Source organism: Aquarana catesbeiana, linkage group LG04, assembly GCF_042186555.1.
Source record: "Aquarana catesbeiana isolate 2022-GZ linkage group LG04, ASM4218655v1, whole genome shotgun sequence".
Classification (NCBI taxonomy): domain Eukaryota; kingdom Metazoa; phylum Chordata; class Amphibia; order Anura; family Ranidae; genus Aquarana; species Aquarana catesbeiana.
Genome location: NC_133327.1, coordinates 275387514 through 275407472, shown reverse-complemented (window position 1 = coordinate 275407472; position 19959 = coordinate 275387514). Strand labels below are relative to the sequence as shown.

At 42.6% G+C, this 19959-nt stretch overlaps 1 protein-coding gene across 3 annotated transcripts in view; it reads right to left on the bottom strand.

The window, feature by feature from the left end:
* CLCN2 (chloride voltage-gated channel 2) overlaps nucleotides 1–19959 on the bottom strand; it is a 571730-nt gene that overhangs the window by 379696 nt on the left and 172075 nt on the right. For 2 of the 3 annotated variants that reach the window (XM_073626607.1, XM_073626608.1), the window contains exons 2-3: nucleotides 9105–9261; nucleotides 223–354 (exon numbers count right to left, since the gene is read on the bottom strand). In XM_073626607.1, the coding sequence (XP_073482708.1) occupies nucleotides 223–354; nucleotides 9105–9261 (289 nt within the window). The remainder of the gene's footprint in view (nucleotides 1–222; nucleotides 355–9104; nucleotides 9262–19959) is intronic. The other variant, XM_073626609.1, reaches the window with a different exon arrangement.

Genomic DNA, 19959 nt, shown 5'->3' with positions numbered 1-19959 from the left:
CAATATGCCACTAAAAGACACACAGCTATTTTTCAAAGCCCTACCTCATCAAGACATAGTAATTGATAAGGGGGGGGGGGGGGGGGGATTCCACATTCTCCACATACTTTTTTGTACACATACTGGATACATGGAGCACACTTCACACTGAATATCAAGAAAAAAAGGTTACACAAATAATAGTCAGATAATAAGAATGGAGACAACATACAAGCTGCTCACCTTGTAGGCAAACTGCAATTGTGAAGTCCATGACCCAGCTGACAAGAGCCATCACCAAGCCCAGAAGAATAAGGAATATCCAGTCTTCCCCAATATGAGACAGCAAAAGCCTCTGTGTGTGCACGCAACAGACTGAAAAAAGCAAAAACGGCTAAAAATGCAGAAAGCGACTACAAAAACAGTAACTTTGCAGTGAGAAGGCAGCAGATGATATTTGAAAAGTATAAAAATATTGCAATATATAGTATATAAGAATGCAAAATGCGTAAATAAACATTCTTATATAGTCACAGGCAACAAAAGAGGGTCTGTAGCCCTTGCCAAATTGTGCCTCTTTTACACCATCTTTTCCTTGGCACAGAACATTACTTCTTGTAACACTATACATCAACAGGCAGTCAGTGTTAATTTTGGCAGCAAATTTTGATTTAGTTTTAGTCTTAGGACTAAAATGGCATTTTAGTTTTAGTCCCATTTTAGTCTTCTACAAGTGTTTTAGTCATATTTAGTCGACTAAATCTCCAGTACATTTTAGTCGACTAAAATGTCCTACGTTTTAGTCAACTAAAATCTCCAGTACATTTTAGTCGACTAAAACTCATTTTAGTCATCAAAAATCTAATGGGTGTAATTAAATTGTAATGCATTAAGTTAACATTTCTCTACAATTTCCAACCTCATTATATACTGCTGGAGTGAAGAATCTAATATTATTTATGGTATTGGAGGTATAAATTTTGAAGTCAAATTTCAATTTAGTTTAGTCTTAGGCCCCTTTCACACTGGGGCGGTAGGGGGCGTCAGCGGTAAAACAGCGCTATTTTTAGCGCTGTTTTACCACGGTATTCGGCCGCTAGCGGTGCGGTTCTAACCCCCCGCTGGCGGCCGAAAAAGGGTTAAATCCACTCGTATAGCATGGCTATAGCCGCGGTATTGCCGCGGTATTGCCACGCTGTCCCATTGATTTCAGGCAGGAGCGGTGAAGGAGCGGTGAAAACACCGCTCCTTCACTGCTCCAAATATGCGGCTGACAGGAGATTTTTTCTTCTCCTGCCAGCGCACCGCTTCAGTGTGAAAGCCCTCGGGCTTTCACACTAAACAAACAGCGGAGGCTGTTTTGGGGCGGTTTGCAGGCAGTATTTTTAGTGCAATAACGCCTGCAAACCGCCCCAGTGTGAAAGGGGCCTTAGTCTTTTGACTAAAATGGCATTTTAGTTTTAGTCCCATTTTAATCTTTTGACTAAAATGCCATTTGAGTTTTAATCATCTTAATTGTTTTAGTCGTATTTTAGTCGACTAAAATAGTATTTATTTAGTCGACTAAAATGTTTTAGTCATTTTAGTCGACAAAATTAACACTTCAGGCAGTATACGCCATGATTTTCATAGTGCTACTCAATTATTGCTCGGCAAACTGTTCTGGTAAGTGCAAAGGAAACAGTATGGAAAGAAGTCAGTAAGAAGACCCCATCCAAAACCATTACAGGAGAGGCAAGCTTGCCTTGTTATAGCTGTGCAGTTCATGTGTCAGACTCAATTAGTAGTGGCAGTAGTAAGCAATGCAAGAGCCAGAGATACCCAGAAGAGTTCAAGCAGGTTTGTTCTACACTTTTATATAGCAAGGCAGTAAACACACAATTCAAGGCAGCCTCATCCAAGGTTTTATTAGTTTAACATGATATATTTAGAGGCGATTTCCCTTTCTGGGTGGGTATACCTGCTAGAGGACATAGGTTTTCTCCCTGATCTTAAAGGGGTTTCTGCCACTTGCTACTCTCTACAGTGGGCACCAATACTGAGAATCTGTCCCTGGGGTTAAAAGGTTCTGATTTTAGCAGGGTGGTTATAAACTTTGACTTGCACCTCTTAGGCATGCTGCAAATATTCCTGACCTATGGGCATGACTGCTTCTATCCTATCCTGCATCAGAGTGATAGGTTTGATCACTCTCTCCGCCATGTTTCCCAGGCGATAGCCAGGAGTCACGGGGAAGATTTACCATACAAAAGCTCAAATGTAAAAATTCTGTGGCCAACTGTGACACTTCCCTTACTGAAATCATTCAGTATGGTAACAGGAAGCCCAAGTCTATTCCAACCTCATCAACTACTTTAGCACAACTTAAGGTTTTATTAAGCTGTTTTACCAACCCCTCAGCTTGGATGTAGTACACTGAGGTGTGTAGGTAATTCTCAACTGACAAAACCTTTTTGGTTACCTTTGACATGAAAGGAGTTCTGTGCTCTGCCAAAATTTTAGGCATACCTCTACACTAAAATATGTGGAACAGCTGCTTCACTATAACCTTGTAGTATGAGATTCTGAGAATGACTGCTTCTGGATAACTGGTAGCATAGTCAAAGACAGAACTTGTTAATTATACAGTACATGACTTGTATTCATAGACCAAAGGAGACCTAAAAAAATAAAATAAACTGAAGGGTGGCTGTGACATAGCAAACAGAACTGATCTCAAAGAAACAGAAGGTAAGAAGCCAATGCTTGATGCTTAAAAAGAAACACCAACAGACCTGGTGGAATGAGCTTTATTGGAAAAAGGGGGGCACTTTAAACGTGTAGGCCCTACAAATAAGCGGTTAAATCCACCTTGCAATTGTGGAGAAAGAGGCCAGATTTCCCCTTTAAGGGCCTGAAGGGAGGACAAAAAGGGACTCAGTCTGGCAAATAGAACCCATGGCTGCCAAATAGACTATGACAGCCCTAACACTGCAGTGTAAGGAAATTCCCCATGCGTAAATTGAGGCAAGACTCAGAGAATGAAGGACAGTAGCCTCATTGAGGTGGAAGGAAGAGACTACCATGGGTAAAAGGGAAGGTCTTATGCCCCGTACACACGGTCGGATTTTCCAATGGAAAATGTCCGATCGGAGCGTGTTGTCAGAAATTCCGACCATGTGTGGGCTCCATCGGACATTTTCCATCGGATATTCCGACACACAAAGTTGGAGAGCAGGAGATAAAATTTTCCGACAACAAAATCCGTTGTCGGAAATTCCGATCGTGTGTACACAAATCCGACGGACAAAGTGCCACGCATGCTCAGAATAAATAAAGAGATGAAAGCTATTGGCCACTGCCCCGTTTATAGTCCCGACGTACGTGTTTTACGTCACCGCGTTTAGAATGATCAGATTTTCCAACAACTTTGTGTGACCATGTGTATGCAAGACAAGTTTGAGCCAACATCCGTCGGAAAAAATCCTAGGATTTTGTTGTCGGAATGTCCGAACAAAGTCCGACCGTGTGTACGGGGTATTAGTCTTAAGACCACCTCCCTGTGAAAAACAAAAAAAAGGCACTTTACAAGAAAGAGAAATGCCTAACAGGTGTAATGGGCACGAGAGGTGCAACCCTACATGTGAGGGTTTCCAAAGAAATGTATCCGATTAAAAGAAGGGTCTCTGGAGTACCGAGAGCACCAGATTTAGATCTCAAGGGAACACAAAGTCAAAATTGGGGGATTTTTATAAGCAACACCTCCCAGAAAGGTCTTGGTTAGGGCCTGTGAAGCAGAATGTTTTTCGAAAAGGACGGATAAAGCAAAAAAAATTTTTATGTGTGCTAATGGCTAAGCACCGATCAAGACCAGATTGAAGAAGGAGCGGGATACAAGCAACAGAGTCATTTTTCTTTGCGCCAGGTGAAGAGGGCCCTCTACGTACAGTGGTAGATCTTGTGAGGTAGATTTTTTGCTCTGAACATCATGGGTATGAACAAATCAGATATAGATTACTGTTCATCAGGACCTGGAATTTAGAAGAGGCCATTGCTTGTCTAAGTATGTCTGTGTACCATGTCTCTCTGGGCCAATTCTGTGTGACGAGGATCATCAGAACCCTGTCTACTTCTATCTTACACAGCATTTGAGGCAGAATTTTTTTTGGCTGAAAGGCATAGGCCTGAATGAAGTCTAAGGAATCGCCAGGGCATCCACTGCAAATGCCACTGGCCCTAGTCACAAATCTGTTCAGTTTGTTGTTGAACCTGTCCACATCTGGTGTCCCCCACGATTAACAGAGATCCTAAAAGATTTCTGGGTGCAGAATTTCTGGGTGTTGGAGAAGGAGTGCCCCCCAGTGTTGTGGAGAAAATCTGATGGCTCTTAATTCCAGAATATTGATAAGGTGTTTGAACATCTCTTGTGAACAGGAAGAAAGAATGTAGAAAATACTTTTCCTACTCCAGGGCAGAGTTGGCGATCTATGTCAGGAAGAGCCCTGTCTAGCTGCATAGAAGCATAGGACAGTCAAGAGAATGGAGTCATTTGATCCTCACCAAGAGGATGCAGAGTTGAAGAGCCTTGGCATGAAACTGGGCAAAAGGGTACTGCCTCAAAAGAAAGTGGTTTCAAAGAGGAGACCCAGGTAGTCCAGGTGGTGTGAGGGCTGGAGAGCAGAATTTGGAAGGATTAACTGATGGTTTGTAAGAACTGAATAGTCCTTTAGATGTTGGCTGACAATGTCGTAGCATGAAAGTCCTTCAGCAGGTCATTCGAGTACTCTGCCATGAATGCCCTGGTACAGCAGACATGCACACAGCTAGGCAAGTACATTTGTGGATACACAGGAGAGCCTGAACGACAGTACCACAAACTTGGAGTGTTGGTCTCCCAAAGCAAAATTCAGAAAACACTTGTGGAGGGAAGAGCGAGATTTTTTGATAGGCATCTTGTAGGTCTACTGGTCAGAGAACTAATGTCAGCTCTTCCTAAATCCACCCAGAATTTTGCTACATTCAGAATGGGACAGATGCCCCCATTTGGTTTGAGGACTATATATAGATTTTATTGAAAATCTTTTCTGTTTAATGCTATGCTACATGTCTATGCAAGCTTTATTTGCTCTGGTTTGTATTTGGTGGCTTTTACAAAAAAAAGTTGCCTTTAAAAAAAAAAAATCTTTTTAACCTTTCCACTGAAGGAACAGCAGTGGAGCATGAGGGTTACAATCCAGAAATTGCTAGACAGTCATAGGCAAAAAGCAATCACATTTTCATAGAAGCGACTATGAAAAAAAGGGTAATAGAAAGAAAGAAAAAGGGAAAGTAGCTTAGAGGGGAGGAGAGGCCCATCACCTAGAGACACTAGCAAAAGGGATTACGTGAGCACCTTACATTGTTATAAGGTATATTCATTATGTACTGTAGGAGAGAAACCTAGATGACACATACAGCTCCCACAATCCTGCCAGCCAGTGCCTTTTTTTCAACTCATTTTCAACTCAGAAGGAACAGGTAGGTTGTTCCAAGCCTCTAGAACCAACTTCATCTCTTACGTGAATTTAGGCTGTCTGTCGCTTGTCTCTTTATGTAATCCCAGGTTATGTTGAAATCATAACCTCTTTTTAGGATTCCTTTTTCTACTTTATGACGAACATCTGTTATGACTTTGGCTGTATGTTTGGGATCATTGCCCTGCTGCAGAATTTATTTAGGACTGGTCAGACAACAAACTGACAGTACTGCATGGAGGAGGAGAAGTATCTGCCTGTATTGTTCAGCATTGTGCAGCCACGAACCTGCAAGGAACCTCTTCCATGCTTTACTGTTACCTGCAGAAATTTCCTGATGAACCAGTTGAAATTCGCTTTATTGGTAGCCCTGTCAGCTGCCCTCCTGCCTCTCAGACAAATAGCAGCTGCATCCAATCAGATGCATATGCTGTTCAGGTATTCTGATTGCCACTACCAACAGCGGTCCTAATGCAGCCCATCAGGGGGGATTCAACTAGGAGTGCTTTTAGCATAGATGGGGAAATTCCCACAGGCTGAACAAAAAAAAAAAAAATCTACTCCTGTATGGTCAACTTATTTATTTTATTTTATTGTATTTTTGGTCTTCAACATTGCCTGTGTCTTTGTGCTTCTATAGATGAGCCTAGACAGCTCATCTGGAAACGACTGTCTTCCTGCCTCTAAGAGACTTTGTTGAATCAGATCAGGATCTTACTGCTGTGCTAAGTATTTTCGTTGCGCAAGATTTATTTTCATCCAATGGTCTTTGGCATCTTTAAATTGTTAGTAGAACATGGCTTTTCCTCACTCAATTTCATTCCTACTACTCAGCTGATTCTGCTTGATCTAATGGATTGTATTTTAATCTACATATTACTTGATGATCATTAGCACCTATTTGGTATAGGTTGTAATTGTTTAATCATGTACTGGTCCACAAGCCTCCTCACATTACAGCATTGTTTTATAAGTTCCTATAACATTTGCACAGTATTGTATATACACTCACCGGCCACTTTATTAGTTACACCTTGCTCGTACCTTGGTTGGATCCCTTTTTGCCTTCAGAGCGGTCTTAATTCTTTGTGGCATAGTTCACCAAGTCCTCAGCGATTTTGGTCCATATCGATATGATAGCATCACACAGTTGCCGCAGATTTGTCGGCTGCATATCCATTATGCGAATCTCATATTCCACCATATCCCAAAGGTGATCTATTGGATTAAGATCTGGTGACTGGAGGCCATTGGAGTACAGTGAATGCATTGTCATGTTCAAGAAATCAGTGGTGAGATTTGAGCTTTGTGACATGGGGCATTATCCTGCTGGAAGTAGCCATCAGAAGATGGGTACACTGTAGTCATAAAGGGATGGACATAACCAGCAACAACACTCAGGTAGGCCGTGACATTTAAACAATGCTCAATTGGTACTAAGGGAACCAAATTGTGCCAAGAAAATATTCCCCACACCATTACACCACCACCAGCTAGAACTGTTGATACAAGGCAGGATGGATCCATGCTTTCATGTTCACATCAAATTCTGACCCTACCATCTGAATGTTGCAGCTGAAATCGACTCATTAGACCAGGCAACGTTTTTTCAATCTTCTATTATCCAATTTTGGTATTCTGCATACCTTGGTTGTAATGAGTGGTTATTTGAGTTACAGATGTCTTTCTATCATCTGGAACCAGCCTGCCCATTCTCCTCTGACATCAACAAGGCAATTTACGTCCACACAACTGCAGCTCACTGGATATTTTTTTTTTTTTTTTTTTCAGGCCATTCGCTGTAAACCCTAGAGATGGTTCTGCGTGAAAATCCCAGTAGATGAGCAGTTTTTGAAATACTCTGACCAGCCCGTCTGGCTCCAACAACCATGCCATGTTCAAAGTCACTTAAATCCACTTTCTTTCCCATTCTGATGCTTGGTTTGAACTTCAAGCTGTCTTCATCTCATCTAGGTGCCTAAATGCATTGAGTTGCTGCCATTTGATTGGCCAATTTGCAATTTGTGTTATAAAGCAATTGAACAGGTGTACTAATAAAGTGGCTGGTGAGTGTATAAATCTCAAACAAGGGACACATTTCCTCCTTTATTCAGTTAAGTTACTTTACTAGACATAGTATCCCTTAATGTACTTAACTTCTAGCACAACTGGTATTTAGGTTTCTACAAAGCTTGAATTGTTACTAAACTCGCACCAAAAAAAAAAAAAAAAAAAAGGTACTGTAAATATTTCCTAAACGTGCATTGTTTAGGAGATATTTACTGTATATGCAGTCGATATCAGCACATGCGCTTTGATGGCCGTTCCTTCAGAGTCCTGTGTCATTAAAGGGCAGCTCCCCCACGCATACGCAGGAGTGACGTAATTGTGGCTCCAGCCAGTCACACAGCCAGAGTCCGTGGATCCAGAAGGAAGACAGGTGAAGATGGAAGAGGCCTCCAGCGGTGGCAACGGTTCGCTGGAGGGCTTAGTTTTCAGGCAAGTTTCAATATAATGTGCTAGTAGGTGATGCATACTAGCACATTATATTAATCTGTAGGTCAGAAAAAATAAAAAACTTACCCGACGGCTTTTAAGAGCTAGTAGCTCCAAATGCAAATCAAACTTTCTGAAGCCAAACTGTTGCCACTTGATTTCAATGCATCACATAAGTAGCCTTCTTTCATTTCAAATGGCTTACTTGTACACTGGTCTTCATTTAAAAAAAACTAGACTTACAAATCATAGGAAGCCAGAAACTAAAGACAATTGACAAAAAGACAATGTGACAAAAGTATGTTCTGGCTTACCACGCTAATATAGTTTTGGCCCTCATGCCTTTGTAATTTGTTCTGAACATTCAATTACATTTCCCTGGGCATCAAAGATGATTATGAGAAACAAAATGTGCAGGTTTATACAAAAACACATGATGTTTATATAACATTTAAAGAATGAAATAAAAAAACACTTTATATGAGCACAATTTGACACTACTGACAAAGCCATTGATTTATTGCATCCAATATTGGATAAAACACTGTACTAAAAGATATCACTGTTAAGGCTGGGATCACAATGCAGTATGGAGCGGCTCACAGCAGGGGTCCGGTGCGTCCTTGTTCTCTGTTTAAGGTCAGATTTTGGTCCGAATATTTGGCTGAATTCGGACCTGATACGGATCAGAAGACGCACAGGACTCCCGTGCAAATCGCTCCGGAGATGTGTGAACTGGCTCTATTGAGAGCCGGTCACAATCTCCTGACATGCGAATTGGATGCGGGGAAACCCGCTTCCATTCTCCGCATCCAAATCGCAATAGTGTGAACCCAGCCTAAAGGAAGGGGAGTTGCAGTATAGTAAACACATTTTTAGTATAAGTGGGTATTTTGGTGTATCCTCCAATGTTGGAAAAAAATACCTATACTAGAACCAGTAGAACAAATTCAGGTACTCACTGCAGTTACATGTACTTTTAATATATAAACATGTATATAACTGCATTCGCTTGTGTTTATATATATTTGCTTAGAATTCAACTTTAGAAGCTTCTCAGCAGGAGTGATGTCTTTTTAGTATTTACATTTGGGAAATCATATTCTTTACAAGGTTGTACACAACCGGCATACATACTTCTACACTTGGCACAACGGCTCTCGTCATATTCTTTTAGCTCAGCTACCCGTGGCTGGTCACTTTTGCCTGGTTTGCGACCTTCTGTTTCTTGCCGAATACGAGCAGCCTCCTCTTTAGCGAAAACTCCTAGGTCCTGAGTGTAACGCCCATACATCTGAAAAAGCGTACAAACATGAAATTTAATCATTATCACATAGATGTGCGTTTATCAAACAGAGAAGAGCCAAGATCCTGATGACCATGGCTGATCTCTCAGGTGTGCCAGTTTATGAAGCTGAGATAAGGTGTGGAAAACATGTTCTTCTCTTCTCATCACAGGACACACCCTCCTGTCATTTATTTTTACACAGATAACCAGTTTATGAAGGTGAGATCTGAAGATCTCACTGGCCAGCTCTGTAAAATATCTCCATCCCAGATTCTCCAGCACAGAGGTGGAGAATATGGGTGAGAAGCTGTGAGGAAGGAGGCTTCTTTCTTCCTAATATCAGCAACAGCAGGCTTAATCACTTAAGCCACGGACCATTTGGCTGGCCAAAAACCAGAGCACTTTTTGAGATTCAGCACTGTTTCGCTTTAACTGACAATTGGGCGGTCGTGCGACATGTCTCCAAACAAAATTGACGTCCTTTTTTTCCCCACAAATAGAGCTTTCATTTGGTGTATTTGATCACCTCTGCGGTTTTTATTTTTTGCGCTATAAACAAAAAAATAGCCACATTTTTTGAAAAAAAAAAAAAAACGCATTATTTTTTACTTTTTGCTATAATAAATATCCCCCCAAAAAATATAAAAAAAACATTTTTTTCCTCAGTTTAGGCCAATACGTATTCTACATTTTGGTAAAAAAAAAAAAAAAAAAAAAAATCGCAATAAGCGCTTATCGACTGGTTTACGCAAAAGTTATAGCGTCTACAAAAAAGGATAGTTTTATGGCATTTTTATTATTTTTTTTTTTTTACTGCGACATTATGGCGGACAGATCGGACACTTTTGGTGCTATTTTGGGACCATTCACATTTATACAGCGATCAGTGCGATTAAAAATGCATTGAGTACTGTGTAAATGTGACTGGCAGTGAAGGGGTTAACCAGGAGGGGGCGCTGCAGGGGTTAAGTGTGTCCTAGGGAGTGATTCTAACTGTGGGGGGGGCTGTGTGTGACGTGACACGACACTGATCACCACTCCCGCTCATTGTTTACATCAGCATTTCCCCGTCCTTCCTCTCCGTGAGACGATCGCGGGTATCCCCGCGGACATAGAGTCCGCGGGACCCGCGATCACACTCACAGAGCTTGCGGCATGCGCCCTCAAGCCGCTTCTTAAAGGGCAACATACAGGTGCGTTAGTATGCCTGTACATGCCCTTCTGCCGCAGTGTATGTGCGTGAAGCGGTCGGCAAATGGTTAAAGATAATTATAATTACAACTCCTATATGCATCTCCATCTGCAAGGATACGGGCTAATGGGGACTTATGGGATCCATAGTTACATAGTTAGTCAGGTTGAAAAAAGACACAAGTCCATCTAGTTCAGCCATAAAAAAAAAATAAAAAAAAAAAAAAAAGGAAAAATAAAATATATATATATATATATATATATATATATATATATATATATATATATATATATATATATATATATATATATATATATATATATATATATATATATATATATATATATCAAACAATCCCATATACGCACAGTTGATCCAGGGGAAGGCGAAAAAAAAAAACCCCCAGAAAAGCAGAATCCAATTTGCTACAGCAGGGAAAAAAATTCCTTCCTGATCCCAGAGAAGCAATCGGATTTTCCCTGGATCAACTTTACCTATAAAGTGTTAGTACCCAGTTATATTATGTACATTTAGGAAAGAATCCAGGCCTTTCTTAAAGCAATCTACTGAGCTGGCCAGAACCACCTCTGGAGGGAGTCTATTCCACATTCTCACAGCTCTTACTGTGAAGAAACCTTTCTGTATTTGGAGATGAAATCTCTTTTCCTCTAGACGTAAAGAGTGCCCTCTTGTCCTCAGTGTTGACTGTAAAGTGAACCCTTCCAGTTGTTCAGAGGCACCTGGCAGGGATGACCACTGTCGCCCCTGCTGTTTGCCATGGCTCTGGAACCGCTAGCTATTCACATCCGTGCCTCGCAGAACATTGTAGGTTTCCTTAGGGGGCCCCCCCAAGAAAATGTAATTTTTTCATACGCGGATGACACTAAATTTATCTGGGTGACACGGATGGATCCTTGAAAAACGTGATGTAGTTGATCACCGACTTCGGGTCCCTATCGGGGTTCACTATCAATTGGAACAAGTAGGTACTCATGCCCTTAGACCTGCTTCCAAAACCCTTGCTAGACTGCACGAGCACTGTTCAAGTGGTCACTGAATTCTGATATCTCGGAATACAAGCGACTCAAGATCCTAGCAAATATATCATGCTGAATTTGATACAGTTATGTAAATTTTGATCTAAATGTTTAGCGTGGACTACACTCCCACTATCAGTAACTAGTAGAGCCAATTTAATAAAAATAGTATGAACCCCACAACTCCTGTACATATTTCACAATGCACCCACATGGATCCCACATACATGGATCCCACATAAATGGTTCTCCCAGATAGACTCACAGTTTAGAGCCCTGATTTGGCACAATAAAATAGCACAAATTAGTCTGTCCACGTTGCAATTTGGAATGGACCAAGGCAGCCTTGCAATCCCCCATTCTAGGTTCTACTTTGTAGCTTCCCAGGTACAACAACTGGGGGACTGGGGTCATGAACGACAGGACTTTCAACTCTTGGAAAAGGCGAGCATTCTGTAGGTTTCCCAGTTATATAACAGTACCACATTTAAATCCTTTACAGAGATGCAGACAGAGTTTGCCCTTCCCAGAAGTCAATTATACAAGTATCTTCAACTTAGACACGCTATTCAGTCCGAGGCTAGATCCTCTTTGCTTACGCCCGCTACCCATCCATTTATGTCTGCTGTCCTGTTAGCAGAGGACAAAAAAAAGGGATGATCTTGAGGGTATATTCTAAACTATTGCGCTCCACACAATATCTCCACACTCCCTTCTAAAAAGGGATGGGAAAAAGACTTGGGACCTATAGACGGGGAAACCTGGGAATTGTGTTTGACTTCGATCCCTTTAGTATCAGTATCGGCATCTCATAAGCTTTCTCATCTGTTCCTACTACACACAGTGTATCCAACACCAGTTGAGCTTCATAAAATGGGGAAATAGAGATTCACCATTATGCCCAAAATGCAATAGAACCAATGGCAATTTACTACATGATGTGGAAATGTCTGAAACGGTTCTGTTATTGGTATTACGTTCTCTCTACTGTTTACCGAGTTCTTCCATTTCCATTGGCACATGATCCGTTATCCGTTTACTAGAAAGTTTGGAGATAACTTCACTTTCTCCGAATGGTCACACAGCAGTTCTACGTCTCCTATATGTAGTCCGCAAACTGATAGCTGGATACTGGCTATCCCCACAGGTGCCAAATCGGAAACAATGGGTGGATACAGTCAATACAATATTGATACGTGAAAAAAATCACCTATCAACATAGAAATGTTCTTAAAAATCGTTATTCACTGTGGCAACCGTGGCTAGATACGCCTGGAATAGCTCCACATCAATTGGTGAAAGACAGACTGCGACAAATGTGATCTTGCTGATAACAGGACAGAAATATAGTAATCAGTTGGGCACCTGTCCTAATTTACGAATGTTGTCACTTAGGTCATGGTAGATAAAGTTCAAGTAGACATTTTCTACTACCTTTTGTATATTCTGTTCTATTTTTCTATGTATTCAGGGAAACATATTTACTGATCTAAACAAGAACCTATTTGATTTATAATAATGCTGTACAATACAACACACCTGGATGTTTGAAGGGATATACGCCATACACTTGCTATCAATTGTTCTTTGTTGCTTTATACGTATCTTGCAACTTACCGCTCTTAGGACATGTATGGCTGTAGCTCAGTACTGTACTTCAATAAACTTTCTTTATTTTAAAAAAAGAAAAGATTGATATAAATAATAACTATGTTTATGTATGAGATATAGATAGATAGAGATATATAGAGATCTATCTATCTATATACATATATACACCTTATTTATCCGCATATAACACGCACTTCTTTCCCCTTACAAATCAGGGGAAAATTGTGGGTGCGTGTTATACGCCAATCCCCACTGTCTGTGAGCCAAAAAAGAGCGAGCATCACCAAAAAAGACCGAGCGCCTCCGAAAAAGAGCGAGCCGAGTGCTCGGCTCCGCTCGCAGTCACGCCGCCCCGCCTCCCTGCTGTTTCAGAGAGGATGAGAGGAACGAGTGCTGCAAGACCGAGCCGAGTGTACTGTGTACTCGGCTCGGCTCGCAGTCCCGTCCAGCTCCTATGATGAACATAACACAGGTCCAATGGCGGGACTGCGAGCGGAGCCGAGCCGAGTACACAGTACACTCGGCTCGGTCCTTTTTGGCAGCGCTCGCTCCTCTCATCCTCTCTGAAACAGCAGGGAGGCCGGGCGGCGTGACAACCCAAGTACACAGGCTATCTCGGTGGCAAATTTAAACAATGAAATGTTGCAAACAGCACACAACACTGGGCAAGGCTGCACTGAGCAAGGCTGCACTGGGCAAGGCTGCACATGACAATGGGCAAGGCTGCAAATGGACACTGTTCATTCTGCAATGATGGACAAGGCTGCAGATGAACACTGATGAGGCTGCATTGATGGGCATATTTTTTTTCCTTAAACTTCCCTCCTAAAAGTTTATTTCCTTAAAATGCCCTCCTAAACATATATATTTTTTTATTACACACACACACACACAGATTATATATACACAGTATCTCACAAAGGTGAGTACACCCTTCACACTTTTGTAAATTTTATTATTTAAATTTTATTATTTATTTTTTTATATCTTTTCAACACTGAAGAAATGACACTTTGCTACAATGTAAAGTAGTGAGTGTACAGCTTGCATATCAGTGTTAATTTGCTGTCCCCTCAAAATAACTCAACACGCAGCCATTAATGTCTAAATCGCTGGCAACAAAAGTGAGTACACCCCTAAGTGAAAATGTCCAAACTGGACCCAAAGTGTCAATATTTTGTGTGGCCACCATTATTTTCCAGCACTGCCTTAACCTTCTTGGGCATGGAGTTCACAAGAGCTTCACAGGTTGCCTCTGGAGTCCTCTTCCACTTCTCCATGATAACATCACGGAGGTGGTGGATGTTAGAGGCCTTGCGCTACTCCTCCTTCTGTTTAAGCATGCCCCACAGATGCTCAATAGGGGTTAGGTCTGAAGACATGCCTGGCCAGTCCATCACCTTTATCATCAGCTTCTTTAGCAGGGCAGTGGTCATCTTGGAGGGGTGTTTGGGATCGTTATGTTGGAATACTGCCCTGTGGCTCAGTCTCCAAAGGGAGGGGATCATGCTCTGTTTCAATATGTCACAGTACATGTTGGCATTCATGGTTTTCTTAATGAATTGTAGCTCCCCAGTGTCGGCAGCACTCATGCAGCCCCAGACCATGACACTCCCACCACCATGCTTGACTGTAGGCAAGACACATTTGTCTTTGTACTCCTCTCCTGGTTGCCGCCCCACATGCTTGACACCATCTGAACCAAATAAGTTTTTCTTGATCTCATCAGACCACAGGACATGGTTCCAGTAATCCATGTCCTTAGTCTGCTTGTTTTCAGCAAACTGTTTGTGGGCTCTCTTGTGCATCATCTTTAGAGGAGACTTCCTTCTGGGAAGACAGCCATCCAGACCAATTTGATGCAGTGTGAGGCATATGGACTGAGCACTGACAGGCTGACCTCCCACCCCTTCATCCTCTGCAGAAATGCTGGCAGCACTCATATGTCTATTTCTCAAAGACAACCTCTGGATATGATGCTGAGCATGTGCACTCAGCTTCTTTGGTTGACCATGGCGAGGCCTGTTCTGAGTGGAACCTGTCCTGTTAAACCGTTGTATGGTCTTGGCCACCGTGCTGCAGCTCAGTTTTGGGGTCTTGGCAATCTTCTCATAGCCTAGGCCAGGGATATGCAATTAGCGGACGTCCGGCAGTTGCAGAACTAGAAGTCCCATGAGGCATAGCAAGACTCTGACAGCCACAAGCATGACACCCAGAGGCAGAGGCATGATAGGACTTGTAGTTTTGCAACATCTGGAGGTCCACTAATTGCATATCCCTGGCCTAGGCCATCTTTATGTAGAGCAATAATTCTTTTTTTTTCAGATCTATAGAGAGTTCTTTGCCCCGAGGGGCCATGTTGAACTTCCAGTGACCAGTATGAGAGAGTGAGAGGCATAACACAAAATTATTCACACCTGAGACCTTGTAACACTAATGAGTCACATGGCACCGGGGAGGGAAAATGGCTAATTGGGCCCAATTTGGACATTGTTTCTTAGGGTGTACTCACTTTTGTTGCCAGTGGTTTAGACATTAATGGCTGTTTGTTGAGTTATTTTGAGGGGACAGCAAATTTACACTGTTCTGCGAGCTGTACACTCACTACTTTACATTGTAATTAGTTCAGTGTTGTCACATGAAAAGATATAATAAAATATTTACAAAAAAATGTGAGGGGTGTACTCACTTTTGTGAGATATTGTATATATGTACACACATACATACATATGTACATACACACACACACATATATATATATATATATATATATATATATATATATATATATATATATATATATACACACATACATACATACACACACAGTATAGTTATAACTAAGGATGAGCTCAGGCGTGTCCGCAACCCCACATGCCCACGCCCACCGGGAACATGACACGCTGCAGTGCTAATCGCAGGTAGTGTGACATTGGGAAATGTCTCGCTGCCTGTGATTAGCGATGCAGAGTGTCAGCTTCCTGGCAGGCACGTGGTGTTGAACAGGCCTGAGCTCATCCTTAGTTATAATGTATTTTCTTTTAGGATCCATTCAAATCTGAGCTATGCAGATTTGTTGGCACAATTGTGCAATTCTTGCCACAATTCCAAATTGCTGTAAAATTGTGTCAAGATACGCAATGCGCTTTTGAGTGCCATTCATTATTTATGGCACCCAAATGCAGTTAGCAGACATTCATTTTGCCACACATTTTGTCATTTGACAAATACACTACCAACGTGCCAAAATGCACAATGAAAAATGCACAATGCTCAATACCCAAAAAATTTTCAATTTGGCTTTTTGGGCCTTTTCTGTGCTCATTTTGGTACGATTTTTGATGCACTTTTTGCTGCTTCTATAAACATAGTTTCATAAAAAAAAAATACTAAATATACTAAAATGTAACATGTATTTTGGTTCATTTTTTACCTGCGTTTTTGTGTGCATTCCGGAAACATATGCAAAATGCATAATATGCTTGTGGTGCCCATTGTTAATGGCACCCCAAAAATGGCTAGCAAATGTGCTTTTTGCGAAAATACGCATAAAAAGCAAATCAAAATGCACGCTAAAGTGGGTAGCACTCTGGCCTAGCACACTACCTGCCCGGAGTTTGCATGTTCTCCCTGTGCCTGCGTGGGTTTCCTCCGGGTACTCCGGTTTCCTCTCACACTCCAAAGACATGCTGGTATTTGGCTTCTGTTTAAATTGGCCCTAGTATATGAATGTGCGTTAGGGACCTTAGATTGTAAGCTCCTTAAGGGTAGGGACCGATGTGAATGTACAATGTATATGTAAAGCGCTGTGTAAATTGACAGCACTATACAAGTACCTTAAATAATAAGAATAATAATGTGCTGACTCAGAGGGGTGGGGTTTGGAGATGGCGGAGTAGGGAGGAACACGTGCTTATAGAGCTCCGACCTTCCACCCGGCCACCCAGCTACTGATGTAGCTCACATAGCCACGTAAAACCAGCTACTGAAGCAGCGCTTACCTGGGGATGAAGAAGAAGGAGAAAGCACTGCAGAAACCGGGGGTACAACCAGAGACAGAGCATTTCTTCCCCTGCACAAGAGCTGCGGTATCTAGGAGGCAGACAACGGAATCATGTGTTACGGCAGCGGGTGGGGAGAGACACAACAAGCAGGTATACGAGCAGACTAGCGAGGAGACTGGTGAGACGCTGGAGCGGGCTCTGCCTATCCCACTAGCTTAATTAGGCATGGATCGGGGAACGCAGAGTGAGACTGTATGGGGGAATACTTGAACCCCCAGGAACACCAAGGAAAGACTCTTCTGCCCCCCTGGAGATCCAGACTTAAGAGCGCTATTTCAGGCGCTACCCACTCAAGCAGATATAAAGACTATGGTGATACGCTTTGAAGAAATGCTCCAGCGGGAGATGAAGCTGGTTCAAACAGAGGTAAAGCACCTATCTGATAGACTTAAGTGTGAGGAGGATTTGATGGTTTCCCTAGAGAAGCGTGTCCAGCACTTGGAACGGGTACAAAATGTACAAATCTCCCATGTTTCTAGTATGCAGTTACAGCTGGAGGAATTTGAGGACCGCAGTTGCCGCCAGAATTTGCGGTTCAGGGGGATCCCTGAAGCCATAGGACGGGACGCACTGCAGACTACGGTCCTAGCAATATGCCAAAAGTTAGCTGTCCCTGCTCCACCCCAGGCTTTGGAATTTGAGAGAGTCCATATGTGAACAGACCAAGGGATGTCATATGCCGCTTCCATCGCTTTGCGCATTAAGAGCTAATAAGCCGTAAGGCGTGGAAGGCAGGAGACATAGAGCAAGATGGAGCCAAGGTGAAAGTATTGCCAGATCTATCACGTGCTACCCTGAAGCGAAGGGCAATGTTGCGCCCACTCTTGGATAAAATTAAATTATTGGGGGAGACATATCAGTGGGGTCACCGATGGGGTTTCGCTGACTATAAAGAAAAACTCTGACTTTCATTTTGCGGCACCCGGCAGAGCTCCCAGATTTATTTTCCTTCCTAGGGGTGGAGGCCATTGAGACCCCCAATTGGCTGCAACCAATATTAGGACCCCCGAGAAATAAGGACTCTTCAGGGGGAAGAGGATCTAAAGCCCCAGAGGGGGATAGGGAAGCAAGATAGTACCCCCCCTAAATCACAGAGAAGCTAGGGAGCAAGATCCCCCTCCCCTGCGAAAGGATTTTGTCCACATCTTGGTTTTTTTTGTCCCTCTTTTTTTTTCTCTTTCTTGGGGCTAGCAGGCGCCCTCAGAAGAACAGAGGTGTCAGTTTATTATCACCAGGGATGGACGGGATGGCTCTGGACTTTCTCCCCCCCCCCCCCGGCCTTTTATTGGGGGGGGGGCTCTTTTTTTGTTTCGAAAGGGTGGGGGGTTTCACGGTTGGTGTGGTGATACTTGGCTTTTGGGTACTAAAAAAAAAAAAAAGAAATGTATGGAAAGTATAATATTGTAAGGTATTGGGGAGGGTGGGGGTGGGGGGAGTTGGGATGTAGCTTGGAAGGGGGAGGAAGGAGGAGGATAATAATAACAATACCACAAAAAAAAGGGATAATTTGTTTGGGGGGGGGGGGGGGGTGGAGGGAGGGTGGGTCTATCACTCCACTTTATTTTTAGTTAAGCACGTACGCATGCTGAGCAGGATGTGGGAGAAGTCAGGTAGAGGCGATAAAGACTTTAATAGGGAAATAAGAGCTCCATTAAGGAAATGGGGTGCAATATTAAATTGGAATGGATCATAGCCGTTGGATATAGAGAACTGGACTTACAAGGAAGAGTGGAGAAAAGGGGGGGGGGGGCAGGGGGGAGGGGAAATGGGAAATAAAGTAAATTGAAATAGAAAGGGAAACGTAGGAGGGAGTAATAGGTGGAGAGGACAAGGAGATGAGAAATAAGAAATAGGGACAGTAGTTAAAAAATAATTAAAAGGATAGAAAGAAGGAGGAGGAAGAGGGAAAGTAGAGAAGGAAAAGAGATGGGAAAGATAAGGAATAATGATAGGGTCAATACCCATATATAACCTACTCCTGCGAAACAGAAGGAGCTGGGCAAATAGAGTGGGGGAATTAGGTGAATGAGGGTTGGCCTGCACCCACGTGAACCGTAAGTTGGCCTGCACCCACGTGAACCGTAAGTTTAAAGTTTCAAGGTGGGTGCCTCCCTTAGGGGGCGATGGGAGGGGATTTTCGTGGTTTTTTTTTTTTCCTCTCACCGAGATGGAGGGAATAAGGGTAACCTCCATAAACCCAAAAGGACTCAATGTCCCGGAAAAACGGAAGATGCCCCTTAATGAGCTGAAGCGATCCCGCACGGATGCGGCATTCATGCAGGAAACACATTTTAAGACGGGTGGACTCCCGTTTCTTAAGAATAGATTTTTCCCCTGTACATATCATGCACAGAATCAAATATCAAAGTCTAGGGGGGTGTCCATTCTGATTTCCAATCAGATACCCTGGTCTCTTATGGATAAACGGTTGGATGTAAATGGATGCTTCTTATTCTTAAAGGGACATATTGGGGGCGTGAAGGTTACACTAGCCACTGTGTATGCACCAAATACGCACCAAGATTCTTTTAGAAGTAAAACTTTGACTAAATTAGCAGAATTTGCAGAAGGGAAAATGATCCTGGGCGGGGATTTTAATACACCGTTGGACCCTAGTGTAGAGACATCATCAGGGGTCTCTTCCATCCCAAGTGGCACCAGGAGGAGTATTGTGCGTAAGTTGCAGGAGATGCAGTTGGTGGATGCATGGCGGGTGTTACACGCAGGAAAGATAGATTATACGTTCTTTTCCAACCCGCATCAACTGTACTCCCACATAGATCTTTTCCTGGTGCCACAC